The sequence below is a fragment of the Piliocolobus tephrosceles genome, chromosome 6 (assembly GCF_002776525.5).
Source record: "Piliocolobus tephrosceles isolate RC106 chromosome 6, ASM277652v3, whole genome shotgun sequence".
Taxonomy (NCBI): domain Eukaryota; kingdom Metazoa; phylum Chordata; class Mammalia; order Primates; family Cercopithecidae; genus Piliocolobus; species Piliocolobus tephrosceles.
Window position 1 is genome coordinate 113116472 of NC_045439.1, and position 26154 is coordinate 113142625.

The 26154-nt window shown below is 36.6% G+C and overlaps 1 protein-coding gene across 5 annotated transcripts in view; it reads right to left on the bottom strand.

Moving 5' to 3' along the window:
* The window catches only part of NPAS3 (neuronal PAS domain protein 3), an 865020-nt gene that overhangs the window by 584453 nt on the left and 254413 nt on the right, over positions 1-26154 (bottom strand). For 4 of the 5 annotated variants that reach the window (XM_023227274.3, XM_023227273.3, XM_023227270.3 and 1 more), the window contains one exon: positions 13056-13300. In XM_023227274.3, the coding sequence (XP_023083042.1) occupies positions 13056-13300 (245 nt within the window). Of the gene's footprint in view, positions 1-12894; positions 12946-13055; positions 13301-26154 lie in introns of all 5 variants that reach the window. The other variant, XM_023227272.3, reaches the window with a different exon arrangement.

The following is a 26154-nucleotide window of genomic DNA, read 5'->3' on the forward strand; positions in this document are numbered from 1 at the left end:
AACCCTAATTAGAATGCGTACTAAAAATCACAAATGGGAATCCTAATATGCCTTTCAAAGTTCCTATGTTAAAATAAGCCTCCCAACACAATCTCAGCTCACTGCAGTAGAAGGTATAGACAAGCTGGGTTCACAGGTCCAACTATGCCATTTTTTTCAGTCAAGAAAACTGAAGCCAAATATGTGTTTACAGTCACAAAGATCTGAACTCAGGAGTGTTCAATTCCACTGATCAGAAAACCTTGTTACCAATAAGCCATTCTGAAGATACATTAAAATGACTGGGATGATTCATTTTCACTGCATTCCTACAGTTTGCTGGATTCTCCAGCCTGGGATACATGAACTGTATCTTTATTACAGGTTGTTAGAACTCCTTGTGTTACGAACTGAATGTTTGTGTCCCCTCCTAAAATCCTTATGTTGAAAGTCGAAATCTCCATTGTGATGGTATTTGGAGGTGGAACCATTGGGAGGTAATTGTCATAGAGGGCAGAACCCTCATGAAGGAGATTAGAGACACAGAAGACATCATCTTTCTCTCTCTTTCCCTCTTGTATGGATATAACATGAAAATGGCCATGTGAACCAGGAGGACAGCCTTCACAAAGAACCTTACCGTGCTGGTACCTTGATCGTGGATTTGCAGCCTCCAGACTGTGAGAAATTTTTTTTAAATGTTGTTTAAGCAAACCCATCTATACTATTCTGTTATGGCAGTCCAAAGTAAGACACCCTACAAGAGTCCCCTTTTCTAATCTCAGTAAAAGTATTATTTTAGTTTTCCAATTGGAGTTGTTCTATAGCAACAAATTCAGTCACTGACTCACAACAAGGAGGTTGAGTCTGATTGCCTACCAGATGTGAATCACAACATAGCAGAGGCTGAACAACTTGTTACAGATTTTTCTGCAACTTCAGGAGCTCAGTATCCATAGAAGATATAATGAAAAGCACTTTAGGTCAGGTGTCAGCTAAGCAAATATCACTGCACCACTTTACAGACGTCCCTGAGAACATCCAAAATGAGGCTTACCTACATCAACATTCTGCTTCCTTTCGTATGTCTCTAGGACATACTGAATTTTACATATTTTTAAATGCTATCTTCATGCATCTTTTCAAAATGAAAAATAATAGCAATTTTGCTTTTATGCTAAAATTCTTGTAAAAACCTGGATAGTATTCATCTATTTTTATAGAAGAAAGCCAATATTTTAAAGTATTTATATAAAACCCAAACTGTGTACACAGTCTGTTTTCATCATCAGTGCTGATACTCAACACAGTCTTATTTCCCAAACTGTAAAATTATACGTAAGTAATATGCTTTAATTACAAAACATTACTGAAATTTAAGTATCTGTAGTGCTTTAGGAAGTTATTACTATGAATTCACTGAATTGTAGTATCTTCCAAGCACTTATCACAGTAGCCTTCAACCTTGGAGCACTCAGCCAATAGCTGGTGACTGACTGCTCCCAACGGGCAACAGCAGAAGACCACAGGAGCTATTTCCTAGTGACTGTATTTGGTTTCTTGAGTATAAGTTGTGAAAATTATATTATGCTATATAATTTGGTCATATTTATTCATTTTATATAGACATTGGTTTTGGAGGTATGTTAAATTTTACCCACAAAAGACTAGGTTAGATTTACCAATTTTATTCATTGTATTGCTGATAATGCCAATAGATATACAAATCTCAAACATCTTATTTCTAATGATTTTTAATGATGGTTAGAGTCACAACATACTTTAAACCATCAATTGAATCAAAAAGACAACTAATAAATTATGTGGAAAAATAAATCAAAACTATTAATTAGCCTAACTGATCAGTTGTTTGATTAGCTAGGTCAAAATAACCAAACAATAGTCCTGTGTAGACAATGTTTTCATCATGTTTCTCTTCATTAAGATCATGCATTTAAAAAGACTATGTGAAGAGCCTTAGTTTGGATCATTTGCTATATTAAAGTGAGAAAGTTGCCAAAAGTAATAAGCCAAATGATACTACTGATTTAATATGACTTTTCACTTAATTTTTTCAGTGATATACGCAATGCATATACATCTACGGTTAGCTATTGAAACATGCCAACATCACATTCCTGGCTGGTACATAATTTAGTCATGACAGCCATCATAACAAATAGACTTATGTACATACATTAGCACTGAAGATGATTTTGTTAAAAAACATATTACCAGCCATTCATTGTTATTGCGATGTTTTAAACAAATACAAGAATCAACCTTTTATAACTCAAAGTACGCTTTCTACCATAATGGGTTCTAAAATAGATACCTAAGTCCACCTCCAGTTCTAATGGTCTCGACAGGAGTTGGTCACCTATGGAATGCATGCGGGTCTAATCTAGCCTGCCACCCGTTTCTGTACCATCCACAAGCTAAGAATGTATTATCCTTGTTATTTTAATTTTTTAAATAGTTGAAAAAAACTCGTAAGAATAATATTTCATGACATGTCATAATTTGATTTTAATGTCCACAAATAAAGTTTTATTAAAACAGCCAAATGCATTCTGTTACAACTTGTCTATATAGCTACTTTTGCACTATAAAAGTAGGGCTGAGCAGTTGCAGCAGAGACCTTATGGCCCACAACAGCTAAATTATTTACTGTCTGATCCTTTACAGAAAACATTGGCTGACTCCTGTCATAGAACTCTGTAACTAGTTTTTTACCTTGGCTTTCTAACCTTCCTCTTTAGGCACTCTTTGACCAAGATTGGAAGAATAGAAAATGTAATACTAGTCATAACCTTGGCAAGAAAAAGAAGGAGATTAACCAGAGCAGGCATCTGTGCTCATGTATGACTCTTAAATGGAAATAATTTATAAACTTTAAAGAAAACTTATGTATGACTCTCTAGGGCAATAGTTCAGTTATAAAGTTTTAAGCAAACTATGTAAACAGACTAACCAACTTCCTCCCTTCCATTTCCATTGACTGATATTGTAACTGTCAGTTAATCACATTTCCTAATACGATCAGCCATGAAGCACTTTAGAATGTTGAGCATTTGGGGACTCAATATTGACCAGTTAGAAAGGTAGGAAAGTAGGAAAGAACAAGTTTCCATTTGGACAGAGGCTTGTTTTTCTAATGTTTCTATCATCAGAGTGAATTATAGTGATTTTTTTTAAAATAAAACTTGTATTTTGAAACACTTTTAGATTTATAGAGAATTTCCTGTAGTGATGCAAAGACACTACAGAAAGGTACCATCTACGTTTCAGCCAGTTTCCTAATGCCTTCTTAAAATTATTCTTTTCATAGAATCATAACTCCCATGCTTTTCAATGGCTTATGTTTTCTGAAGTTGGGCATTAGAGCAAATGTTATCATTTGCTCTAAAATGGGTCAGTGTCTAACATGAGCTCGATTTGTGGATAAATGTTCACATATAATGTAAATGGGGAAAAGGGATTCCAATCATAAGTGGCTGAACATAGAGAGAAAAGTCTCTTTATTATGGAAGAATATGTTCTAAACTAGGATTACAGAGACCCAAATTCTAGTTCCAACTCTGTAACTGACTTTGTTAACAGACCAGGTGGTCTTTTAACAAAAAAAAAAAAAAAAATTCTATTGGCCTTCCTTTAGAATGCTGAGGTTCTGACGTTTACTAAGACACTATGGACCCAGAAAGAAAGTGAAAAGCTGCAGTCAATCAATATTCAAAGACACATTAGTTTTCACAGGTAGAGGTCACCACATGTTTACTAAGGCAGAGCTAAGACTTATGCACAGTATCTAGAAAGCTGTTTCTGAAAATTAAAGCCACAGTACAATTTCAATCATATAAAGCAGTCAGAGGTGACTCCTTCTTTGCTATACTTATGAAATATTATCATCTGCAGAGCACTGAAACTATATATAGTGCTTTGCAAGAGGTGATAGGGCTAACAAAAACACGTTGAGGAATGCCAGTCCTGAAGAACAGAGCACGTAAAGTTGAAAGTCCTAAATAAGTGAGTACAGTGCAGTATAATGCAAAACCACAAGATGTCGGAACTAAAATATTACATTATCAAGAACTGGTAGACTTTTTAAAATAAGTTGGATGTGATATCGAATACTAAGTGTGTTCCCTAAAGTTTTCTCAAGAGAGTAAATGCAAAGAAAAAGTACATGAAGCGCTAGGTTCTTATTTTATCTTTATCATATATTTTGCATTTAACTTCTTTAAAACTTCATTATGTGCTATCTTATTCTCCTGTCTTATTTATAATGATTACACAAGCTCAAAGATTGATAATAAAAACAAAAATTTTTAAGATAAGAAACAATGCCATATATTTTTGAATACATAGAAGGGAGATATGGTGCCTCCACATACAGGGGAATTAAGTAAAAGAAGAGGAAAATAGAAATATCAGCAAAATATGAAGAGCTAGGGTATGTGGCTTTTGAAATTATTAATAAACAGCTTCAAGAAACGTGATAGTCCAAGGAAGACTATTAGTCTCAAATATTTAAGACAATAATCACTAAATCCTTTCTGAGGAATTGGGACTTTGGATTAGACAGTAAGTAATCATCCAGACCAGAATCACTGACAAAAAGAAAACTGAGGTCTAGACAGGGCTTTATGACACCAATCACAGGGTATATTTAATTTTCTTGAAAGCTGCCCTACCGTTATTTATTGCACATTCGTTTCTCTATGAATTGCAAATATCTCCAAGGCAAACAATTTAGAGGACTGACTTACTAAGAGAAGATACTCAGATATTTGTTGAAGGGACTTGAGTTCGCACACCCAGAATACTCATGGTTTTCTTGAGACTACAGTTTTGTTTTGTCTTTGACATGGAGTCTCACTCTTGTTGTCCAGGCTGGAATGAAGAGGTGCAATCTCGGCTCACTGCAACCCCTGCCTCCCACGTTCAAGCGATTTCTCCTGCCTCAGCTTCTGGAGTAGCTGGGATTACAGGCGCCTGCCACCACGCCTGCCTAATTTTTGTATTTTTTAGTAGAGATGGGGTTTCACCATGTTGGCCAGGCTGGTCTCGAACTCCTGATCTCAGGTGATCCACCTGCTTCAGCCTCCCAAAGTGCTGGAACTGAGACTACAGTTTAACCTGCACCTCCTCTGCATGTACATCCATATGGAGAACTATGTTGACGGCAGAAGCCAACCACAGGGCAGGGACTAGCAGCTCATCCCGGGGGCCACACCTGCTTCTAGCGCCTACTCCATGTCCTGCATAATTTCCCTTTGTTTTCACATTATTCCCATCATTCTCCCTCCATTTTTCTTCTGCTCTTCCTTTTTACTTTTCTTTTGCATCTTCCTAGTTTATGATTTAAACTCACCCATAGTTCTTATCAGTACTATATAACTCTGCTAATAGTAATCCCAAGATATAATTCTATTCTACACAATTTGACTTAAAACATGGTTAAATACTTATTTTCACAGGTATTGTACGAGGTTCTGGAGATATAAAAAGGAATAAGATGACCCAGGCTATTCCCTCAATAAGCTCATAGTCTCAATACAGAGACAAGCATGTAAAGAAACAAATTACAATGTAAGTTGATAACAAACCAACAGAAAAATATAACAATACCCCAAAGAAAGAAATTACTAATGCTCTGGGGAAGCAGAGATTTGCACAAGAGAGTGACATCTCAGCTGGCATGTGAAAGCTGAATAGGAGTTCAAGAAAACCCAACAGAAGGTGTTGGGTCTCAGAATGTGATACTGCGAAGTACGGCACTTTGACAAGCTGAATACTTCGAACTGAAGGAGACTGGAAGGGTATAAAAAGATATTCTCTCTGACCTTCTTTTTCCCTCCTTTCTCCTTCCCCTATTTCTTCCCCAAGGTGCATGATGCACAATAGAACTTCTCTCCCCCTAAAGCAAGCCATAAAATCTAGGAAGACTATCTGACCCTCTCCTCTCCCCCCGAAGACCCTTACATGACAGGTGTCGGGCTCTGTATCCAGAGGAAGGAATGCTACACAGAGAGGCCAAGAAAAATCTGAACAAACAGGACCTGTTGGAATTCCCCTCAAGTTATTATCTTTAGGTCATGCCTTTTTTGTCCAGTCATATTTCTATACAGCTGTCCATTCTTCATCGAACCTAAGCATAAGAATATGTACTTCTCCCTGGGTCTCTGGGTCTTCATTTCTGAAAGCTCCCACATCATGTAAAATTTTGATTAAATAAATTTTTTCTTGATAACCTGTCTTTTGTTATGGAAGTTTCAGCCATAACCCTTGTGATGGGTGAGGAAAAGTTATTATGCTTTTGCCCCTACAAAGGAAAAGAGCAATTCAGTCAGATGATGACATACTCAAAGGCACAAATTGAGGGGTTTTACCACTCAGTGCTGCTAGAGAAAAATGAGATAATAGTGGCGATAGACATTGATTAATCTTGATGTAGAACGCAAAAAGAGCACATTTGCACTCTTTTGCCCACATTTCCAAAGTCTCCACAAAAAATTCCTCATTTCTACTTCTCATTTTTAAAAACTTTTTTAAATTTTATTTATTTATTTATTTTTTTATTTTTTGAGATGGAGTCTCGCTCTGTTGCCCAGGCTGGAGTGCAGTGGCACAATCTCAGCTCACTGCAAGCTCCGCCTCTGGGTTCATGCCCTTCTCCTGCCTCAGCATACCGAGTAGCTGGGATTACAGGCACCCACCACCACGCCTGGCTAATTTTTTGTATTCTTGTTTTGTTTGTTTGTTTGTTTGTTTGTTTAGTAGAGACAGGGTTTCACCGTGTTAGCCAGGATGGTCTCAATCTCCTGACCTTGTGATCCGCCTACCTCGGCCTCCCAAAGTGCTGGGATTACAGGTGTGAGCCATCACACCTGGCCTCTACTTCTCCTTTTAAAAATTCTTTAGAGACAAGCTCTCCCTCTGGGCAGGGGTGCAATCATAGCTCACTGTAACCTCAAACTCCTGGGCTGGAGGAGTCCTCTCACCTCAGCTTCCCAAAGTGCTGGGATTATAGGCATGAGCCACCATGCCTAGCCCACTTCTCATTTTGGGCAAACAAAAACTACAGATTAAAACAATACGCAAGTACTACTCTGGATAAGGTAAATTAAGTTACAGATTCATGTTTTTCATCTTGTATCTGTGAAATTGGCCACGTTTCTTTGCAGTATCTAATAGAGGTGCAATGTGCTTCCCTGCCCCTTGACCTTGGTCTGTGCCATGCAATCTGCTCTGACCCAACGACTGAACAGAAATGACCCCATGACAGTTTTGAGTCACACAATTTAGAGACGTTGCATGTTTTATGTTCACCCTTCTTACAGCTTTGCCTCCATCACCACGAAAGAGCTACTTCCAAATAGCTGGTGCCTTCTAACATGGGACAGAGCTAGGCTGAACCCCCAGCAAGGAGCCAAGCCCAGCCAGAGCTGTGGCCCAAAGCAGAGGCACCCACTGAGCCCAGTCTAGACTTGCCAACTCCCAGCCTAACCACAGCTCCATGAGTAAAAGCTTGTTGTTGTGTGCCACTTAGATGTTGTGAGTGCTTGTTCTCTGGCAATAGCTGAGTAGGACACCTGAATATTCACATATTCTCAGGCATCACTCTCAAAAATATGCTTTCTTCAAGTCACTGTCTGGAGCTGAGGGTAATGCTGAATGCTCCATTGTAGCAGATGCTCTGAAAAACAATAGTGACAAGCCCAACTCTTGAACAGTGGCATGCAGCAAGATACCAGCAATGTTATATATAGTATTTTTCATGCTGAGTTAGATAATAATTCAATGATAAAGGGTTCACCTTTGTAGTCATCAAAGCTTTTCATGAAAAAGTGTAAAACTCCAAAGAATTAGAGTCTCAGAGACATACTCTCTTATCATTTAGCCTGCAATTGTCAGAAAGCCCTTCCTGCCCAGTGTCAAAGATAATAGTCCTGGGGAAATGTGGTGATATAAACATTGCTTGTCTTATCATGATGTAAAATAAAATAACGTAACAGGTTATTTCTTACATGAGCTCCTTTCAGAAGTCATAACTTCATTAGAAAGATACAAAAGTATAACAGCATATAATTTAAAAGACTTCCTGGAAGCATACCTAAGTAAAGGCAACTACATCACACGTCCACGTCCTAGTAAAACCTGGCACTCACTCCCAAAATAAACAACAATGAACAGTGGCAGCTCAGCTTCTGAATGGTTCTGTTTCCATTGGGTACCACCATCTACTATGGATTGGGACAAACGTAAGTAGAGATCAGAGCAGGGAGTCTGTTCCTCAGTCTGCTGAGGATGATGGAGGTAGGAAGAGGATTCAAGCAAGAACTGAGTTACCATCTTTGCCCTACTCATCTAGCCCTATGGGAGGCTCCTGCTAGAAGCTAAGGTGCACAGTCTGGGTTCTTCCTCTTACCCATGTAAAAAGACAAAAGAATGTCATAGGTCGGGTGTACATGGCCACGTACTGATTCTATGAACTTTCATCTCACATGGTTTTTTAGTAATGAGGAATATGACCCTTGCCCCAAAGCATGAATGTCACTTGGTAGAAGTAAATGTATGTCAGTACACAGGAAAATGCCAGAACAGGAACAGGAAAACCCCTGAACTGCTTAGACCAAGATGACCTATCACTCAGTCTTGGAATCTCTACCTTTCTATTGAAACAGAATCCATTTTATAAAATGCTATCTAATTTTGGGGGACAACATTATAGCAGTAGTTTAGTGTCACTGTGAGTATGACCTATACTCAGTTACACTACACTATGATTTAAAATAAATCCATTTAACATCATTGCTTTAGTAAGAGTCTAGTCTTTGTCTAGGGAAAGCTAATATGCTGCTTAAATACAGGCCTGCAAGTCTCTCCTCTCAGAAACATCTACTTAATTCACAATAGATGCCCAAAATAGTGAATGGAACTTCTATGAAAACAGTGAAGTTCTTCCCTAATGTGTTCAGTCAATTTTAATCACCAGTTATCTTGCATATTTTTCAACTGTTCCTTTCCAAAGACTAAGAATTTCTTATACTTTACATATTTTAGCATTGTTGCCTGTCACACACATAGGCAAATTGTTGTTTAAAAGCTGCCACATTTAAATTGAAATAAAACTTATGATTGCAATGGTAAATATTCCTAGATTAATAGAGTTGCGGCAGACGACAGACTCTTAAAATTGACTGAAGTCTGTGATATTAGAAAGACAGAAAATTTATCTAGTTTTAGCAAATGTCAAATCAGTGGCTATTGCTTTAAAGATTAATAAAAGATATAATGGTTTCTAGATAGCCTCTAAATAGAGATTACTATGAATGGAGAAGTGATTTACCAACAGTCACCACAATGAGATTTCTTTAAAGGTTACAATCATCAGTTATTTAGCTGAAACACTGCTGAGAATGCCTGGTCATTTCTTGAATAATGCATAATGTTCATTGTAGATTTGATCTGTATTATAACAATACAGATATTTCTAAAATAATGGAAAATACTATCAGTTACCTTCCAATTGCTTAACATATCATTTCCATGAAGTAATTGACTTGGGACATATTACATACTGTCACCTGAGTGTTCTTTCTGCAAGCATAACTTGTAATAATCTGTATACAATGGGAATCACAAAACAAACTCATCAACCTTTATAGACTGTTAAGAACAGATGTGATGAATACTGCACAGGGCACAGTAAAGGACCTTTCTGAAGCCATAAATTAAAGTGATTAAATTTCTATACAGTTGTGTGGGACAAATTTAAATTTAAGCTTTGAAATTTAATTATTAACATGATCAACTCATCACATTAAAAAAATGCTGCCACCATAATGTAAGTACTTTTCATACAAATTTCCAAATGCCTTTAGGTTTATTCAAGAGACTGCTTGGAGAAGCATGAAGTATAATGTCTATCGTTTTATTGTTGGATTATGAACTGCACTTCACATGATGCTGCAGGCTATTTATATAAGCTTGTTTATCCATATGAATGTCTTCAAGGGCACAACATAGAAGACCTTAATAAATTAAAATGAATTTCTTTTGATGTTATTGTTTCATGAATGTTTGATCAGAATGAATAGCAGTTTTGCATTAAAGAATTAGAGTAAAGCAATAAAATGTACATATATTTTATAGTAGAACCAGTTTATAGAAAGTGCTCCTTATATTTCTAGCTACTTTTGAGAGCCAGGGTAGACAGTTGGGAGTCACTATGTTTACATCTTCATTTCTAACCTATCACCAGTTTACTAATAGTGAAAGTGTACATGTACCAACTTAGATGCTCTGCCATCATCTGGATGGAATTTTAAATATAATAAAATCCGTTATCTCCTTCCAGGTTTCTAACCACACATTTCCACTACCCTGTTTTCTCTCAGTGACACTACCATGCCATTCCAGAAACTGCAACAACGTGGGGACAACAACCACGTTTTATCTTCTTTTTATACATCTTAATCATAATAATAAGTTAAAGAGTTGAATCGAAGGCCACAAAATAAAAATGAAGTATTGTAACAGTCTGAAGCTGAGAAAATTCTCACCTAAAATGTTTGATGATGGTGATATAAAACAAGTATTATCTGTAGGGATGACAAGAAGTGATAGAATACCAGACAGAAAGGCAAGAAAAGTGGATTCTTGCCTTAGATATGCTAACACTGAATTGCAAAGTCGTTTCCACTTTACACTTGCTTCATCTAACTATCCCTCATAAAAGGAGGGAATAATTACATGTGATGTATACATTTGCATGCCTAAAAGGCCATGATTCTGGAAGTAAGCTAGACTATTACATCATAGACAAATGGACAAACAACAGAAGCATCACATTTTTCTACTTTGGTAGCCATTACTGCCAAGAAAGCCTATTGACTACAAACACCTTTAACAATGAAAATAAACAAATAAAAATTTGCTGAGTTATGTTAAATAAATACAGGTCCATTCCATTATTTCATTTGAATAATATATTTTTGAACTTATATAATTGAATAATTATTACATATTTTTCACATGGTATGGTTCCTAACCTGTTACCCTCATCCTTTCATCTTGTATGATTTGGAATAAAGATAGCCTGTGCCTCAAACTAGAGTGAAAAAAATGTGTCTAATGTATATTTACTAAAATTATATTTATATATTTAGCTTGGAAAAATTTGGTACTAGTATCTATAATATGGTTTGGCTCTAAGTCCCCACCCAAATCTTGTCTCTAATTGCATTAATAATCCCACGTGTCAGGAGAGGGACCTTCTGGGAGGTGATTGGATCATAGGGGTCATTTCCCTATGCTGTCTCGTGATAGTGAGTTCTCACGAGATCTGATGGTTTAAAAGTGGCACTTCCCCCTTTGCTGTCTCTTTCTCTCTCTCACCTGCTGCTATGGTTCCTTGCTTCCCCCTCGCCTTCCGCCATAATTGTAAGTTTCCTGAGGCCTCCCCAGCTATGTGGAACTGTGAGTCAATTGTACCTTTTTGTTTATATATTATCCAGTCTCGGGCAGCTTTTTATAGCAATGTGAAAACAGACTAATACAATCTAGAACATGAATTAGTGTGTTACTGAATTGGTATCTAAAAGCTCAAGGGCAGAAGGGATGTAAAAGGACAGATCGAATGTGCCTTGCTTTATTTGTCCTGGGCTACCTTTGACTGACATCCTCTCCTTGAGAGGTACCTCTGTTGTGTGTTCTCCTCAATCTTTAAGTGTCATTCTTACACTCTAGAAAGTGGTCTGCAAACTATATATAGCCTATGGAACTAATTTTGTGGCTGCTGCCTATTTTGTAAATATAGTTTTAACACAGTCACATTGTTTTGTTTACATAGTGTCTATGGCTAATTTTGTGCTACAACAGCAGAATTGAGTAGCCCGTTAAGCCTAAAATATTTACTACATGGCCCTTACAGAAAATGTTTGCCAACTGTTGCTCTAGAAAAAAATAACCTGTTACAATTAAAATTATCATTTTCTACCTCTAATATGCATAACACAATCCCCAAGTAACAAATTTACACTCTCACGGACACATATATGATCACAGCTCTTACCACAAAATTGTAAACAACTGCTTTTGACCCTTCATTTCAATCTGAATCCTACAAAAGATTACAGCTCCCCACTAGTACCCTTTCCTGTTATAGCCAAGAGTACAGGGACTTTTCCAAAGGTAGTTGGCAAGATGTAACAAAAGAAGCTAATTCTTCCCCAGAGAAAGTTGCCTGCAACTCCTCCAAATGCCCAGTTTTATTTAATTCTATCAAGTGTCTAGATATAGAATGCGAACATGAGAATCTGGCAGATTCTTTAGGCCATACACCTTGAATAGAACACCCTTAAAGATAGAAAACCAACGGCCAACACCACATATACATCAATAAATATATGCATGTGTATTTAAATGTCATAAATTATTAGGAATTTCAGGAACACACAAGAAAATACTGTCTTAGGCATCAGAGTGAAAATCACCTAACATTTAAAGATACTAAGTTGTAAGAGTAACTACCTCAAGGATTAGAATAAAAAATATGTTTATAACTTTTAGGTAATATGTATATAGGGAAACTTGAAACACTAATACATAGATTGATTTTTGTTGGTCAATAAAATCTTTAACCTAAAATGCCTGCTAAAGATGGAAGAGCTCTGCTCCCTGCCTTTCTTTCATTACTTAAGGCAGAAAATGTCAGCTCTGTGCTTTAACAAATATGTCCATACTCCACTCATGAAGAATTTGTATGTAATTGTAAAACATAAATTAAACCCAAGAAGCATTTTAATGTGTCATTTCATTTTCATTTCTCTGAAATCTTATATAAAGTGATAGAATTTTAGGCTGATAGACTTTTGAAAATAAAATAGAAAAATAAGAGGTTTATTTCACCTTCACATGGTGTCTTTCTCATGCAGAGTTCAGATTTCCACATTTGTATCCCTTTAAAGGATTTGATATGCAGGAAAAGAAGAAAGGATGATGGTAAACATTTCATCTTACAGACCCCTACAGACCATCATATTCAGACTGAACAGTGGCCTAAAACTTACCTTTTACTGATGTGTTAGGTGGAGGGCCTTCCATTCGCAAGTTCCACGGAGGGTCCCCCTGGTTAGCAAAGTCCCTCATTTTCAGATAGCTAATTGTAAGTCGAATGATGGATGCCTTGTCAAGCTGGCTGGTAATGGCTGCAGGAAGAGGCAACAACTTGGCCAATTCATAGAACTCAAAGTTTTCTTTTCCCCGGCGGGAGCGAGCAGCATCTCGGGATTTCTCCTTTCTCAATGCTTGTAAACTGAAATCAAAGGAGTGAGAAAGTGTGGTTTAGAATATGTGACTTTGTCATCACTCAAATACTGCCTTCTTTGTATTTCCTTTTTTCCCACCAAAATTCTACCAAAAACTATTTCAAAATTAGAGAGTGACAGTAAAATGAGTTCCAGAAAATGTCCGCGAAAGCCATAAACTCTAACTCTGGCCTTACATTTTGCAAACTCAAGGCCAATGAGTAAAAATTGTGTTTTACCTGTTAAGGTTTTTTTCCTCCAATTGTCCATGCATTGAGATGTATTTATTGTTCCTAAGACCTAACAGAAGGTTTACAGGTGTGGCTTGATATTATCAACTATAAGCAATTTATAAATTGGGCTTACATTCATGCATCTATTTCAAACTAATACTTTTGTTCACTTAACTTTCATCAGTATGGGATCTTAATCAAAAGGAACTATTTTGGAAAATTTGTTTCAATTATAATCTTGGGGAGCAGAAGATAAACACAAATACAATTCACCTTGTCAGAATCAACCAATATGCTTCCAGCCCTCAATAAAGATCACAGCACATTCAGTTAGATGAAGAAAACATCATATTTAAAATGAAGATTTCAATGTAATTTCATAAATGTGCTGATAACTGCTGGATAAGAGAATACTTCTTTATTAATGGACATACATTAGTAGATAGATTTTCTAAGATACTAGAGAATAAAATATATTGCCCAAAGAAGTCAAACTTTAGGATAATATAAATTTAATGTTGAAAGATAAAGCTCTGTATGGGTTATTAAAATTCATAAACATTATAGACATATTACTTCCCAGAAGAGGCAACAGGTGGGATCCAGCATTTTCCTTCAACTATTCATGTGCATTTCTGTTTGAAGTTTGCTCACATTGCTGAGGGCAGAATCTGGCACAACTGAAGTTGTGTGTGAGCATCTGACAGGAGAATTCCACCTGCTCTGAATTGCTCTGCTTTGTGTCTGATGAGAAATACATTAAAAAATCAGACCCCAATGATAAGTAGCTAGATAATATTTTCAGTATCAAGGTACCATTAAAATCATTTTTATGTATGCATTTGATTGAATTCTGAAAGCAATGTAAATATTTGAGTCTAGCATTCTTTTTTTTCCATTATGAAATAATAAGAAACAGAGAAACAAGCAAGGAAGGAAGACCATAGGAAGAGATCAAAATTGACTCAGCAGTGAGGCTCCATTCTCTTTTAATATACTATGGAGAATAATATTCCCTATTACATAATAGGATTCCTGACATTGTTTCCTGGTGGAAACACTGTATTTTACTGCAGAAATCACACCTGAAATACCTTACTGAATATCTATGTAATCTAAGTAATGCCATAATGCTCTGGTCAGATACTTGCTAGGCTAATACCCAACCAGTTTTATGTTTGCTCTATTAATAAAATAGTCTACATTACTTAACAAATGTCTTTTGCAGAATTAGACAAGTTAATGTTATCATCTTCAGAGTAGCAGCAGTCTCAGGTGACAAAATCTGTGTCCCTTGATACATCTCAAGCGATAAAGTCAGGCAGAAACATTACTAATTTACAAGGAAAAGACATGTTTTATCACTTATTTCCCAATAACTGGGCCAACCTCCATTCAATTCTACAAGTGCTCAATTTTAGCTGGTTGAAAGCTACATAAGTGAGAGATGTCTTAGAATCTGACGAAGTGTAAGCACAACTAGGATCCAGGTTAACACCTTAGGATACAAGAATAGTTCACATTCCTCCCTTTACAGAATAAAAGTAATTTATCTATCAACATTTAAGTCAGCTATGCCAAAAGAAACTATGTCTCTGGACATATTTTCCCTAACACTTGTACATAGGGGAAGGAGCAGTGGTTCAAGTTCAATGCTTTATTCTTTTTGTGTTCTTGCAATTAAATACTACTCCAGAAGGTGGGCTAAACTTACAACTTTTTTTTTGGTTCAGTAAGTGACTATGATGGGGCTCTAGAGCAGGGGTTACGAACTCAAGGGCTTTCAGGGTTCAGGCAGGGAATGCCAGCGAGTGAAGAGGACTGGTGGGGACTGGGAGGAACTGAAGGACAACTCTGGCCAAGGGGTAGCACAGTTTGAGCCGATGCCGCTTTGGGGAAAGCCACGCCTGGTGTCACCACTTCTAGAGGACAACATCTGAACTTGTATATGACATTTCCCAATTTTGGTATTTTAACAAATTAAAGCTTTAAAAAGTCATGCAAGCCAAATAAAACATGTCATGGTCAAACATGGATCAGGGACTAATTTTACAATTGGGTAATAGTTTGGATAGACAATTACAAAAGTAGCTTCACATGATGTTATATGTAATTTTCCTTTATTCATGTCACTCAGAATGATCACAAATGTATTTATTTGTTACCTATGTAATATACCATAATATTTACATCTGGAATTTATTCAACTGAAGGAAAGTAGAGGATTAAGCAATTATTCTGAAATTGAAATTAATTTATAGGCTTATCAATAATCTAAGGAAAAAATTCATCTTCATATGGGAGACAAAGCCCAAGATCACAGGTATCAACTCAATAGGCTATAAAGGATATATATTAGGGAGATGGCTTTTCTCTATCCATTCGGGGAAGGGGAGTAAGCAGACACTAATGACTTTGGATGCCTTGCCTAACATGTTTTCTGATGTTTTACTACTTTTCTAAAACAGCACTGGTCAGAATTTACTTTATCTCTTCCTATCCTAACTCCTTGTTTTCTCTTCTCCACCTTGTCTTTTTCTTTCTTTCTTTCTTTTTTTTTTTTTTTAACTCTAATGCACACAGTGTCCCCCTATTAAAGTAATCTTCTCGGCAGTAATCTTAATAACAAAGGATTTCCACGACTCCCACATCGCATCATTATGCAGGGACCATAGTTTAGAAGACTTTCAGGGTGATGTCACTGTGTCTGTAATAAGCAGTAATTGGTTCTGTGGGCAACAGCAATAAAGCACAGCCAATGGATTATAAAGGTTGTTGAGATGCTGGTGTAACAGATGAAGACAAAAACCTTAAGACAATGACACTCAGATTGTGCATTAATCTTTCACTTGTTTTTGTAAAGTAGGGCCTAGTTATAAGCAATCCTCAAACTGGATTAAGAACTATATTAAAACCCAAAATAAACTTTGTATGTGCACCTTTTGTTCTAAACAAAAGTATTGTGGTTGTTATGTCTAGAGTACTAAAGATGGAATAGATTAGTTGTACATGAGTAAAATGTTATAGTGCCAATCTCTGCCATCTAAAATCTGATTAAACTTCAGAGCCAAATAGTTACTCCCTGGGCCCAAACTTCCCATTGCTCTAATGTTCTTGCACTTAGATTATGAATAGCAGAAAACAGATTCTTCATGAATCCTCAGCAAATGAAAATTTCATCTCCTTTTGATGACTACATTATCCTCACAAAACATTATTGCCACCAACAAAAACAACATCAATAATTTCAAAACACACATAGATGTATGTGTGTATGTGGATATTATATGCAATATTGTGTGTGCATATAAATAGGTAGATAGATAGGAGAAATAGTAAATGATTTTCAGATTCTCAAAAGGCTAATAATCTAATGTCTATCATTCTGGATTTTTTTTGAGATGGAGTCCCACTCTATCACGCAGGTTGGAGTGCAGTGGTGCAATCTTGGCTCACTGCAACCTCCGCCTCCCAGGTTCAAGTGATTCTCCTGCCTCAGCCTCCCAAGTAGCTGGGACTACAGGCATGCACCACTGTGCTCACCTAATTTTTCATGTTGGCCAGGCTGGTCTCAAACTCCTGACCTCAAGTGATCTGCCCACCTTGGCCTCCCAAATTGCTAGGATTACAGATGTGAGCCAACACGCCCAGCCTAATGTCTATAATTTCTTCTTATAAGAGAATGGATTGTGAAGCTAGCCAGCCTGGGTATAAATCCTGGTTTTGTTATTTACTAATTATGTACATTTGAGGTGACTTCTACTGCCTCACTTTTTCTCATCTGTCAAATGGGATAATACTCTATAAGGTTGCTGTTAGAATTAAGTTAAATGATTCTTTTTTTAATAAGATCTTTACAATGGTGCCTGACACATAGTAATGCTGTATAAGACATGTTAAATGGAAACCTAAGCTCACTTCACATTGGTTGTTCTTTCCTTCTAAGGCCTGCAATGCCCAATAATAATGTGCACTCTCTTCTCACTCATTTCTATTCCTTGGTTCTGACATAATGCATTTTTCCTTTTATTATAGTCCTCATTTTGTCTATGGTCTACTCATTGTATACCATAAGTGTACTTAATCAGTTGTTCAAATAAAAATTATATTTAATAAGGGGATGCTTAAAGATTTATAAAATTTTTTGTGCAGGGTAATAAGGAGCCATTTTTTTTAGTATAATAACATAAAAGGTGACATTCAATTGCAGGACAAGCAATTTTGTTTATATTATAAAATGAACATCTAAACAGCTGTTACAAGAACAGATTACTCAGGAAGGTTGGGAAATGCCTATGGAAGGCTTTTAAATGGCAATGATAATTATTAATCAGGAGTTTTTGTGTACTCCTAGACAAGATGATCTTTCAAAATAGCTGTCAAAAGATCACAAACCTGAAAGTTCTCTTGAAAATCAGGCAAACCCCCAGATCCAGGACCATGGAGAGCTCACCCAGGACAAGTGGTGCCTGGAACTGAGGAAGCTGCACAGCAACTGCCTCCTCAACCTCTATTTTTGGGGGCAAGGTCAAATCATGAAATTCTTTTCAAGCTAGAAGCCAGCAAAATATATCCCCAAAAAAGTTTTTTAAAAAGGGTGCTAATGCTATCAAAAAGCCAATATTATGAAACTGACTCAGAATTTGCAATCTTTGTGAATCTACCATGAAGCTGGATAAGGGGTCAATTGTTTACTGGGCCACTTGTCCACAGTGGGAAAAACAGATAGCTTTGGACTTGATGACTTATTTAATTAAAAGAGGTAAGTTATCCTTTGTGGTTGATCAAATTTAGCTTTGAAAAATTGATTACTTCGGTTTCCCACTTCACAGAGATGGTTATAATGATTATGGAAATCATACAGCTGTACATCCACAGAGGATAACAAATATTAAAAATAGGTAGCCACAGAGTATAGAAGCCAACTTAACCAAATGTTTCTTCCTCTTCAGTGATTTATTCATAGCCATATTTTAATCAACTTTTAAATAATTTATTTTTATGAAGGAGGTTCAGATACTGACCTTATTGACAGATCCACACTATCTCTTATGTAAAAATCCTTCTCCAAGCTGTAGTTTGAACACAAAACACCTTCACGTAAACTTTTAGAATATAATATCTAGTCTTTATAAAAGAACATGGCAGGTTTTAGTTATCTAACTATAGGGTAAAGGAGAAGCAGGGTCAAAACCATTTTAAATTTTACCTTTTTAAAGTACTTCTAAGGAGCCAGACAGACAGGTTTTTATGGATTTTCCTACTTGTTTTGCTTAGGAGAACCCAGCACTACAGACTTCTACTATTTATCAATTAATCTGGCATGCAGCCTCAAAGGAAGAAGGTCGACCTGTATTAAAAATGCAGCCATCAAAAATTCATCAAAGGCTTCAGCATTTTAACTCATGAACCTTTGAACACCTGCATACTTGTCAGATCTCTGGTCGTAGTTAACGGTGAAATCTATAGTTACTCCAGTACCTACACTTGCCCTGACATGAGCCGAATGAGGAGCCTTCCCAGGGAAAAAGTACAGTAAAGATTCTATAAGCAATGCTTGTTCTTTCTTCATTACTTTTAGTAGAACAGCCCACCCCACAATGACATTACATAGAGCTCAAAGTCAATCCAATCAGCCTACTTCAAAGGAAAAAAATTCTTCCAAGAATATTTCTTTTGGCATAGTTGTAAATATCAACTTTCTTACAAGGTAATGGTAATGTAATTGAGAAATGCACAAACAACTATTATCTGGTAGGATATGCACAACAAAGCTCACAAATTGAAGTAGTTTAATGCTCTCCAAAAAAGATAATAATTTCAGAAATCTTCTTTAATGTGTAAAGAAAGCTGGATAGTATACACTGGAAGTTAAAAGTGGAACCTTCAAGTTCAAGGTAAGAACTCTGCTGCTTAACTAATGCACTGCTCATAGCTGTCATCATTAATTTATGTTAGCCTCTGTAAACATCAAGAGTATAATAGGCCAATTTCACAACTAAATATAGATGCACATTTTGCCCTTATATAAATGGCAGATTGCTGCTGTAGATCATCACTGCAGAAACACGTCAGTAAAGATGCACTGTTTGATGGTCTGATGCTCACACAATATATAAAACCAGTTGTAATGGTTGTTTGGAAGCAAAATGTAACATAGCAGCAAAATTTCATTTGTTCCACAAACTCAGGATATATTAAGCTTGGCTGACAAAGACTGTTTGATGTGCTAAATCAGTCTGACCTTCATTCTTGCTTTATTTTTCTCATTTAACATGTGAAATGACCATTATTTTTCCACATGTAGGAAAATATGAAATTGATTGCTTAAAAAATATGTCAAAAAACATCTGCAACTGCTAACATTTGATAAAGTATCAAAATCAAGATGTATACTTACAGTTTTTAAACTAAGATATATTCTGATGGGATAATCCTGACCCATTTGACTTGTGGTAAAATAGATCAAAAGAGTAATTAAAGCCATTCAACTGAATGCCTTCCCTCATCTTCAGAAAATGCCTTGTGTATGTTTGAACTTAATAATTAAATTAATTGGTTTTAGCCAATGAGCATTTTCATTCTTAACACTTTAAATAAGAGGATTTAATTCCAGAATGAGTCATTAGAATAGTAATAAAGAACGCTGAGAGGTCTGCACAGTCCTTTTCAACTGATGTTCACCTTGATTCAAATAACCCTTGAATAAACCACAGCAAGACCAAACTATTCATTGTATGCTTTGGTGTCTGCCAAAAACCTCATGAATCAAAGTGTTTTGTTCTTCATTTTCCCCCAAGAACTTTGAGCTATATAACTGGCAGTTCCATAATAATGGAAAAAAAAACACAGTTTTATCAAGTAATTTCTTTCCACCCAATAAATTGCACTTTACCTTGGAGCAACTTGTATATTTCACACCTTAAATTTCTATTTACCAAATCAGCTAATCACTTCACAATTGAACTCAGAACAAAAAAAAAAAATTATCAATTAAAGTGGTTGAAACTCCTGCAAATTATCATTTAGGAATGAAGTAATTGCTTTCATCAGGGCAGAAAAGCCCGCCAGAACAGAAATGTCACTTTAGATTAGTGTTCTCACTCCTGAAGCTATGGATGACACAGCTGATATAAGACTAAATGCCAAGACCAATCAATTGCTTTTGTGGCTCTGCTCTGAGCTGCTGTAAAAGGGGCCATTTTCTAGGATCTACTCTTCATTATAGTAAATGCTATCTCCTTGGTAACATAATTCCATTTCTCATAAATTCTGTCTGAGAGCATTGTCCTAACAATGGATGTTTGTGGAAAAGAATGCTGTTGGTTTAATGCACAGAATTAAGTGTGAATGGCTGTCAAACTGCTATAGTTTACTAGTTCTTAAACATAAATTGAAGTCTTATACATTAAAAAGAATTCTTGAGGATAAATGAATGTCCTGAACAAGGGTAAAATATTGTATTTGAAGGTTCTGTGCCACTGGTTTACAATTTGGACTATTCTAGTATTTGTCCTGTACATCAAATCAATCAGTTCACACTCAGAGATGGGTGAACACTTCACTTACTTTCTCAGCAGTGCAGTCGGCAAATGTGAAAACTCAGAAGCAAATATGGACTCATTAGGCAACTGCATGCGATTTGTGAATAGCCACAACTGTGTGTGTGTGTATGTGTGTGTGTGTGTGTGTGTAATGTTCTTTCAGCTGAGAACTTCCTGGAAAGCATCCAGATCTTAATCGGTATTGTTCATCCCCCTGAAGTTACAAGAATCTGGGTTGCAGTCTCCAATTAAAAGGAAATTGAAGAAGCTAATATAGTGAGAAAGCAGCAATTCCCTGCACTGCTCTCTTCAGGTCGGAAGTTTAGAAAGAGATTCAGGATCACGGGTCTTTGCCCGACATGGGATAAAGGCTTTCTCATCCTGGTGAGCACACATGTGTAACTTCCATTAACAGTAACAGGAGTCGTGAGCACACATTGAGAGGAAAGTCCACAGCTAAATATTTGAAAGGGTCAGAGCATCTCTGCAGAAAGGAAAAATGAGAGGGAACTGTGGGCACCCTTTGACGGCAGGACATTTCACTGACCATGCAAAGGGCAATTGCTGGAATTTCTACCACTCACTCCAAAGAACTACAGTACTATTTTTCATAATATGAATAACAGGAAAGAATACATGCTCTTTCTGCTTTTTTAACAGTATACAGCACCATCAAAGAACATTATGGAACTTAATATAATGATAAACATGAATATGTTTGAATGCTTACTATATTTCAGTCAAGGTCCAAGTGTTTTCAACATCATCTAATTCATGGTTGCAGTATCAGCGATGAAGGGGAAAACTGGTAACAGTGACTATGGAAGGTAGTAGTCTAAGCTGGATATGACTGATGCTAAAAACAGCATTGTTTTCAGCCACTACTGGCAGGGGGAGCACTGTATGAGTTTTTTTTTTTTTTTTCCCTCCAGCTTTCCATACCCATCCCCCAAAACTGGGAGTTTTCTTGTTTCAGAGAGGGCTTTCTCTGGATGCTGGATTTTAGGTGCTAAAAACAGGACATTCCTGGGCAAACCAGGATCCTTGGTCCTCCCAGAAGTCTTATTGCCCCACAAGAAAATTCAAACAGAGAGAGGAAAAGTAACTTACCTAAGGCCAATGATGGTTGCAGATGTCATTTGAACCTTGGCAAGATAACTCAAGTCCTTATCACTAATGTGCAATATTGCCACTATAGGAATAAAATCCTGATTCCCTTTTTTCTATTATGTTTATATGACAATTAGGTCACTGATAAAATTTTATTTAATTTGTAATCACCCTTATAAATTTCATAATAATTGCTATGAAAACTTAATTCCTTAATGAAATATCCAATAAAACCCCTATTTTCAGGCTTATAAACACCTATTGCAATTTGGAGTAGATAGATTTGCTGTTAATTGCTATAAGTCCCAAACTAAATTGCTTTGGAATTCAAATTCAAATGACCTTTCTAGAGGGAAAATTCATTTTTTCTTTTAATTTTCTTTAAGTGTGATTTCAAACACTTCTGAAAGCACAACTAAGTGGAAGAAAGCTTCTGAAGACTTTCAAGCTTGATACAACACATTTGGAAGGGAAAAAGTATGCTTTGACAAGTTTAAAGATCTTTAGGTACAAAAAATTTAAGTTATGGTCAAGTGGATACTAGCAAACATAGCATATGCTTTACTTGACACCAGTGAACACACCATTATACTTTATCCACGTTCCTTTGTGAAATAGAGATCACTAAGTAAAATGGTCCCTCTCTTTAAACACTACAACTGAGAATACAAGTTCATCAGCCTCAAGAAACTGTACACTCCTTCTCTCACTTATCTGTTTTTTTAAGACACATATTGTTATTTCACCTTTCATCCAGATTCCAAAAGCACATGTATGGTTGCCAGGAGCCTAAATTATTACAATTTCTGGAAAACGCTTTAGCAACTACATATCCAAAGGCTTACAAATTTGTCCACTTTAGGCCCATGCTAACTTATAGAAAACCTTAAGAAAAAATAACCAAGTATGTAAACAAACATATAGCCAAAAAGGATATTTACTGCGTTTTTTAATAAGCTTTAAAGTATGGGATATTCTCAAGATACCGAACAAGGATCTTGAAAAATATTCAATGGCTTAGAAATACTTTACAATACGTTCAATAATAACTGGCAGTTTCTAAAGCAGCATTTGTTGAGATCATATAATTATAGCTATATATCTTTAAAGATATGGAGATAATATATATCCATATCTGAATGAGCTGCTAGATATCAAAATATTAAGATTGTTTATTTCTTTTTTTTTTTTTTTTTTTTTGAGACGGAGTCTGTTTATTTCTATATGGCAAGACCATTTCTTTTGCATATAGGGTGGAGCCTAACTATTTGCTGGACTTTCTTCAGTAAACTTTTTAATATAAAAATTACTTTCTGAAAAAATGAAAATATAATTTACTGGATCCATATTGAGCATGAGAAGTGCCTTGATACTTAAAGGCATTTTTTTTTTCCAATAAATGATTGGCCAAATAGTGCTATCAAATGCCATCCTTTCCCTACTTTTTGCAATTGTAGGGCCTGAGAAGTATTTGGAGAAAATGCTAGGCTTGGTCACGCCTCTAAAAGAGAGTTGGAACTGGAATGGCTGGGAGAAGTCTTCATCCCTTCTCAAGTTATCCCACAAGGGTCTTAACCAGACGATTGAGTCCGTTAGCATGCAGCCAGGGTCTCCATGTCCTTTATGGCCCCCTTGGAATCCCAAAGCAGTGCTTTGTTCAGTGTATAATTTGCCAGCTGCTGGTTGGGGATGGAATGTGATTCCATTCAGTGATTGACTTTTTCCATGTGTCACACCCTTGAAAACCTGATGGCAGCTACAGGTTCTTACGGAGGAGAAAACGTATACAAATCAACACACAACATATTGCACAGACAGTGCTTCCTGAACTACGTTCTCAGATCCTGTCCCAAGTCTGGGTTAAGAAGCTGCCACAGTTGATGGTATCTTGGGGTCTCTACCAAGCTTTGTAACACAGACCTAACTACTGTAATTAGAATCATTCTTTGCTTTTTAATTGACTACTGTACTTCCCATCTCTAATAGGTTTGGCCCTTGTTGGCAGGGTAGCTCTATGGCATAAGACTACATATATAAGGAGCCTAAATGTTTTATGTGGCAGGGATTACCATGTAAGATTTAATTTGAAGAGCCATGATATTTCACATAGAAGCATTTAAAGTGAGACAACATAGGAAATGCCTGTTTCTAGGCTTCCATTACTCAGGAACCAAGTCTTCCCTGGACCCTACACGCATTTTTAAAAAGTGCTCAGTCCTCTGATAAGCTGCTTAGGTGCTTAGTCCTCTCATAAAAATTTGCCTTTGAGGAGCTAAAAATTAGTTATTCTAACCAAGTCTACTTAAGTAACAGGATGACAAATCTTGGTAACTTTTTTTTTTTTTTTTTTTAGACAGGGTCTTACTGTGTCACCCAGGCTACAGTGCAGTGATGCTCTCTCGGCTCACTGCAACCTCCACCTCCCAGATTCAAGCAATTCTCCCACCTCAGTCTCCCAGGTAGCTGGGACTCTAGGTGTGCACCACCACACCTGGCTAATTTTTGTGTTTTTCAGTAGAGATGGGGTTTGGCCATGTTGGTCAGGCTGGTCTCAAATTCCTGACCTCAAGTGATCTGCCCACCCCGGCCTTTCAGAGTGCTGGGATTATAGGCCTGAGCCAACACACCAGGCCCAGTAACATTTCTATGTAGAAAACAAATGTTTAAAATATGTAACATAAAAATAAAATAATTAGGCACATTTAAAAATTTATTGCATGAGCTTGCAAGTTGCTCATGGAAAAACAAAAGATTGTATCATAATATAAGTACATATAAAACTGAAAAGTTTCAGTTATCTTAATTGAAAGTCAGCACTGAATTTCTGGATTTTGAACAAATCATTAATGTAACATTAATAGTAACATTAATCCCAACTGTTGAGAGTTCTCAGATGGAGGAAAGCACATGATTTGGAAGCTGATGTAGAGACTACTTAATTGAAATGGGGCAATGAAAGCCAGCAATTTTCTCAATGTGCCCCCATCACAAAGCCTCCACAAATAACTTTAGTATCAGAACCTATAATCCACTGAATAATTGGTTGAAATACACAAAATGTGTACTACATGATTGAGCACTTCCCCCTGAACTGACAGCTCAACACGATCCTTGACCAAGGCGGATATCCTGTTGCCTGCCTGTCACAGGACGCTTTACATGAGCCCTTTCTTAAATATACCTGTCTTCTCTCTGCATTTTATTTGGTTTTGTTTGGGCTGAGATATTCATCTCAAAAGTGTCCTTTTGAGTTATCAGGCAACAAAATATCACTAAGTCTTCAGCTTCACTTCTGAAAACTGCAGTGATTCCCAACGGCATCTTTACAAAGACAGTGTGGACTTCAATGAACCACCAAGGGTAATGGGGCAACATGGCCATGTTCCCATGGTTGTAGAAATGAGTCACTTTTCAAACACACAAACACAAACACACACACACACCCCATTGTTAGGAGAGTGAATTTTATATACAGCTGCCTCTAGCTATAACTTCACCAATTACTCAACACTTCCAAACTTCTTAGAGGTAGTATTTGAGCTTTACTAGCATTAGATAAAGTTGGCGTTCTATTAAGTGTCCCAGGATGGTCCTTCAAATGCCTTCTGTCTTTCTCATTTTCTTCTATTTGATTTCGTCTCAGAATCATTCATTTGGATTAGTCATATCTCTTTTCATAAAATTCATACATGTAAGAAGAGTGGTATAGTTTGGATTTTGTTCGTTTTCTGAAATGGTTAGACTATTGTATTGTAAATGGAATTAAAGTAAGGGTCACAAAAACTCAAATACCTGCAGGATCAAAGAAAATTATGCAAATGAGCAACGATGACTAGGTGAAAGAAAGCAGTGCAAGCATGATGATTAGTGGAAACTGGATCTCACTGCTGAATAGTAACAGGGAATGGTGGGTCCTGTGGAAAACTGGAAAGCACTTGCCCAGCACACAGGGGATATTCATTATTCATGAAAACA